Raw genomic sequence first — 3,490 nt, 5'->3', positions numbered from 1 at the left:
AGAGAGAGAGAACACGTTTGTGAGAATGCAGGAGATTAAACCTAAACATTAGTGAAAACCTTTTAAAATATTAAAGAGGTAAATCTAAAATAATTCCATTTCCATCAATTAAACCACATCAACTATTTATTCATGTATTCATTCATTCAGCACCAATGCAAACTCCCAGATGACATTTTCTGCTTGCTCTTTTGTGAAGTGAAACCCTTTTAATATTAACCCATGATAATTAGTATCTCCATAAACCAAGTTTTATTCATTCTCAGCATGTGTCAGATTTGTGTTTGCAAAAGAGCTAATGAGAATACTGAATGCATTAGATCTTATTTCCATGCAGTCTGTCATCTGGCAGTTCGTGCGTGAAAATTAGATGCTTTCACGGAAACATGCAGTGCTGGGGGAGCTTATTTAGCCTTATTAATATTTACTCTGTTACCCTCTCCTGCTATACTTATAGATTCAAGAAGACAGACAGTTCATGCAATCAATATGAACATACAGTTATCAGTGACGGGATTTCTCTTAGTATTTTGTCTTAAATGGTTCAGTTTATCTCATGCACCTAATTTTAGAGGCAAAAGATCTTCAGAAATGTGACAGTGAATGGTATACATGCTTTCAGAATTTAATTTCAGTGAAATCTTAACCAAAATAAACTGAGCATGTGAAATTGGTGAAATTGGTAAAATTGATAATACCAGAAAAAGCCATGGTAGGGCTGCCGTCACCATTGACAACCTGTTTCTAGTGGTTTGTGAAGAAGGGAAAGAGGGGTTGTCTGAATCGAGGAGGTGATTGGAGCCCAGGGTTCACGTGGGATTTGGAGCACATGCTGCTCATTAAAGGACAATTACAGCTCAGTTTCTAATCAGTCCTAACCCAGCTTGCTGCAGCAGTACGACATACCACGACAGCTGCATGTGCTGATCCTAAAGGTCTGCAGTGCTTGATCTACATCAAACATGACCTTCTGACATCTGTAGCTTATATCAGACAATCAACTTATATGGAATTACTTTGGCAAAACACACTGTAGTTAATTATTATTATTATTTTACCTCAAATCAGATTTTTGAGACTGATTGGAAGTTAGTGGGGTGCCAGATCTGATTATTTCTAAACACATTTTTTTTTTAGGTTCAACATGTGAGATTTTAGCAATGATGTTTTGCATTAATTATGTTTTATTGAGAGCATTTTCCAAATCTGAACACATTTGCCTGAGATAAAAGCATTAAAAAGAAAGGGTGGAATATGAAATGTCTTAATGTCATCCTGATGTAATAACACTAAAAAAACAAACATTAAATCAGATCTAAGCGTTCAGACTGAGAAGCATTAACAGAAATCAGTTAAAAAAATCTGTCATGATTGGTTTCGATCAAGCTCGTGGATTTCAGTTTTTTTTGTTGTTGTTGTTTTGTTCTTTTTTACAAAAAAAGAAAAAAAGATAAAACAGATTTGAGTCAAATATAAGCAAAAAAAACAAACAGATTTTGACAGAATATGGAAGGTAGATTGATAAAATTTAGCTCCAACAAGGACTGAAGTGAAAAACACTAAAAATAGTAGATTCTAAAATATATAATTAAATATATATATATATAAAGTACCAAAAAAAGTGAAAGTGTACAATTATCAAAAATATCAAATCTATATAATGGAGTAATATTAAATATAACAATTATATCTAATATTTTGAATAACTATAAAGAAAATCTGATTTTGTCTGAACAAGGTAGGCAGGCTGGAGAAAGATTGAAGACTGCAAGTAACAAGCACTAATATAATAACAAAAGCAAAGTTATTTAAATAAATACTTTAACATTTAAAAGTCATAAATTATAAAAAATATATTATACATAAAAAAAATATATTATTTGAAAAACTACAGACACACACATATGCTGTCAAACAATTAGTCATGATTATATGCACACAAACTAAAGTTTTTGTTCACATTACATATGTATGTGTACTGTGTATATTTGTTATGTATATATAAATACACAAACATGCACGTATATATTTCAGAAAATGTTATGTTTATATATAAAATAATTTATTTATAATATAAATTATGTGAATATAATTATAGAAATCTATAAACATTTAAATATTTTTTTAATATATACTACATTTGTGAATTTCTATATACATAATAAATATACACAGAACACACACATATATTATGTTAACAAACCTTTATTTTGTATGGGATTAATCGCGATTAATCGTTTGACAGCACTATATATATATAATGACACTTAAATATATTATGATATTATGACAGTAAAGAATGTGTTCTTGCAGCCTGTATTGTATATTTGTGCTGTAGAATGTGTAAAACATCGTCCCATTATAAAGCACACCCTGATTGTGTTTTCTCTGTGTGCCACAGGTTTTGGGATGACGACACCCGTCACTATTGCTGGGAAGATATTCTTGATCTTTTACGGGCTCATTGGCTGTGCTGCCACAATTTTGTTCTTTAACCTCTTCCTGGAACGAGTCATAACAGTGATCGCATTCGTGTTGAAGTCCTGCCACGAGTGCAGAGAACGCCGCAAAGCCGGCCCGCCTCAGAACTGCCAGCGTCCCTCCACCGTCAGCAGAGAGCGGCGCACCGACAGCTTGGCCGGATGGAAACCCTCCGTGTACTGCGTCATGCTCATCTTAGGAGTCGCCGCCATCGTGGTCTCCTGCTGCGCCTCCGCTATGTACTCGGCAGCCGAGGGTTGGGACTACCTGGACGCCCTCTATTTCTGTTTCGTGGCTTTCAGCACCATTGGTTTTGGGGATATGGTGAGCAACCAGCGGGAGATGTACAAAGCTCAAGCGGCCTACAGGGTGGGCAACTTCCTTTTCATCCTCACAGGGGTGTGCTGCATCTACTCGCTGTTCAACGTCATCTCCATCGTGATCAAGCAAGTTCTCAACTGGCTCTTGCGGAGGCTGGAGACACCCTGTCGCTGCCCGGGTCGAGGGAACCGCCATCCGCGGAGGAACGTGGTCGTCCCCGGCCACATGAGAACCAGACGGGACAACTCCATCGAGACTGACGGAGTCAATGACAGCGAGGCGGATGGACGGCGGATGTCTGGAGAGATGATCTCCATGAAGGACTTTCTGGCCGCTAATAAAGTTAATCTGGCCATCATGCAGAAGCAGCTGTCAGAGATGGCCAACGGTTATCCTCGCCCGTTAGGGAGCAGCTCACGTCACAATGAGTTCTCCGGAGGGGTCGGAGCGCTGGGAATCATGAACAACCGACTGGCAGAGACAAGTGTAGACTGATGAATCCAGCGTTTAGAAAATGTGAAATAACCAGACGTCCTCCACAGCAAAGTGTTATCACAACAAAGACAAGCAAATACCATAACTCTCATCCTTTGGGTCTCATTCACTAATAGTTGTGTGTACAGATGTTCCTCTGGACGTGCACAGACAAGGATAGCTTGGAAAATGTATGGTGGATTCATAACAAGTG

The 3,490-nt window shown here is 37.6% G+C and overlaps 1 protein-coding gene across 1 annotated transcript in view; it reads left to right on the top strand.

Annotated features, from left to right (window-relative positions):
• LOC113037847 (potassium channel subfamily K member 13-like) overlaps positions 1 to 3,490 on the top strand; it is a 4,936-nt gene extending 1,446 nt beyond the window's left edge. Inside the window, exon 2 of the mRNA XM_026195192.1 lies at positions 2,402 to 3,490. Within this exon, the coding sequence (XP_026050977.1) occupies positions 2,402 to 3,297 (896 nt within the window). The 3' untranslated portion in view covers positions 3,298 to 3,490. The remainder of the gene's footprint in view (positions 1 to 2,401) is intronic.

The sequence above is a fragment of the Carassius auratus genome, chromosome 20 (genome assembly GCF_003368295.1).
Source record: "Carassius auratus strain Wakin chromosome 20, ASM336829v1, whole genome shotgun sequence".
Lineage (NCBI taxonomy): Eukaryota > Metazoa > Chordata > Actinopteri > Cypriniformes > Cyprinidae > Carassius > Carassius auratus.
The sequence above is the reverse complement of the archived record's forward strand: the minus strand, read 5'-3'. Positions and strand labels throughout refer to the sequence as shown.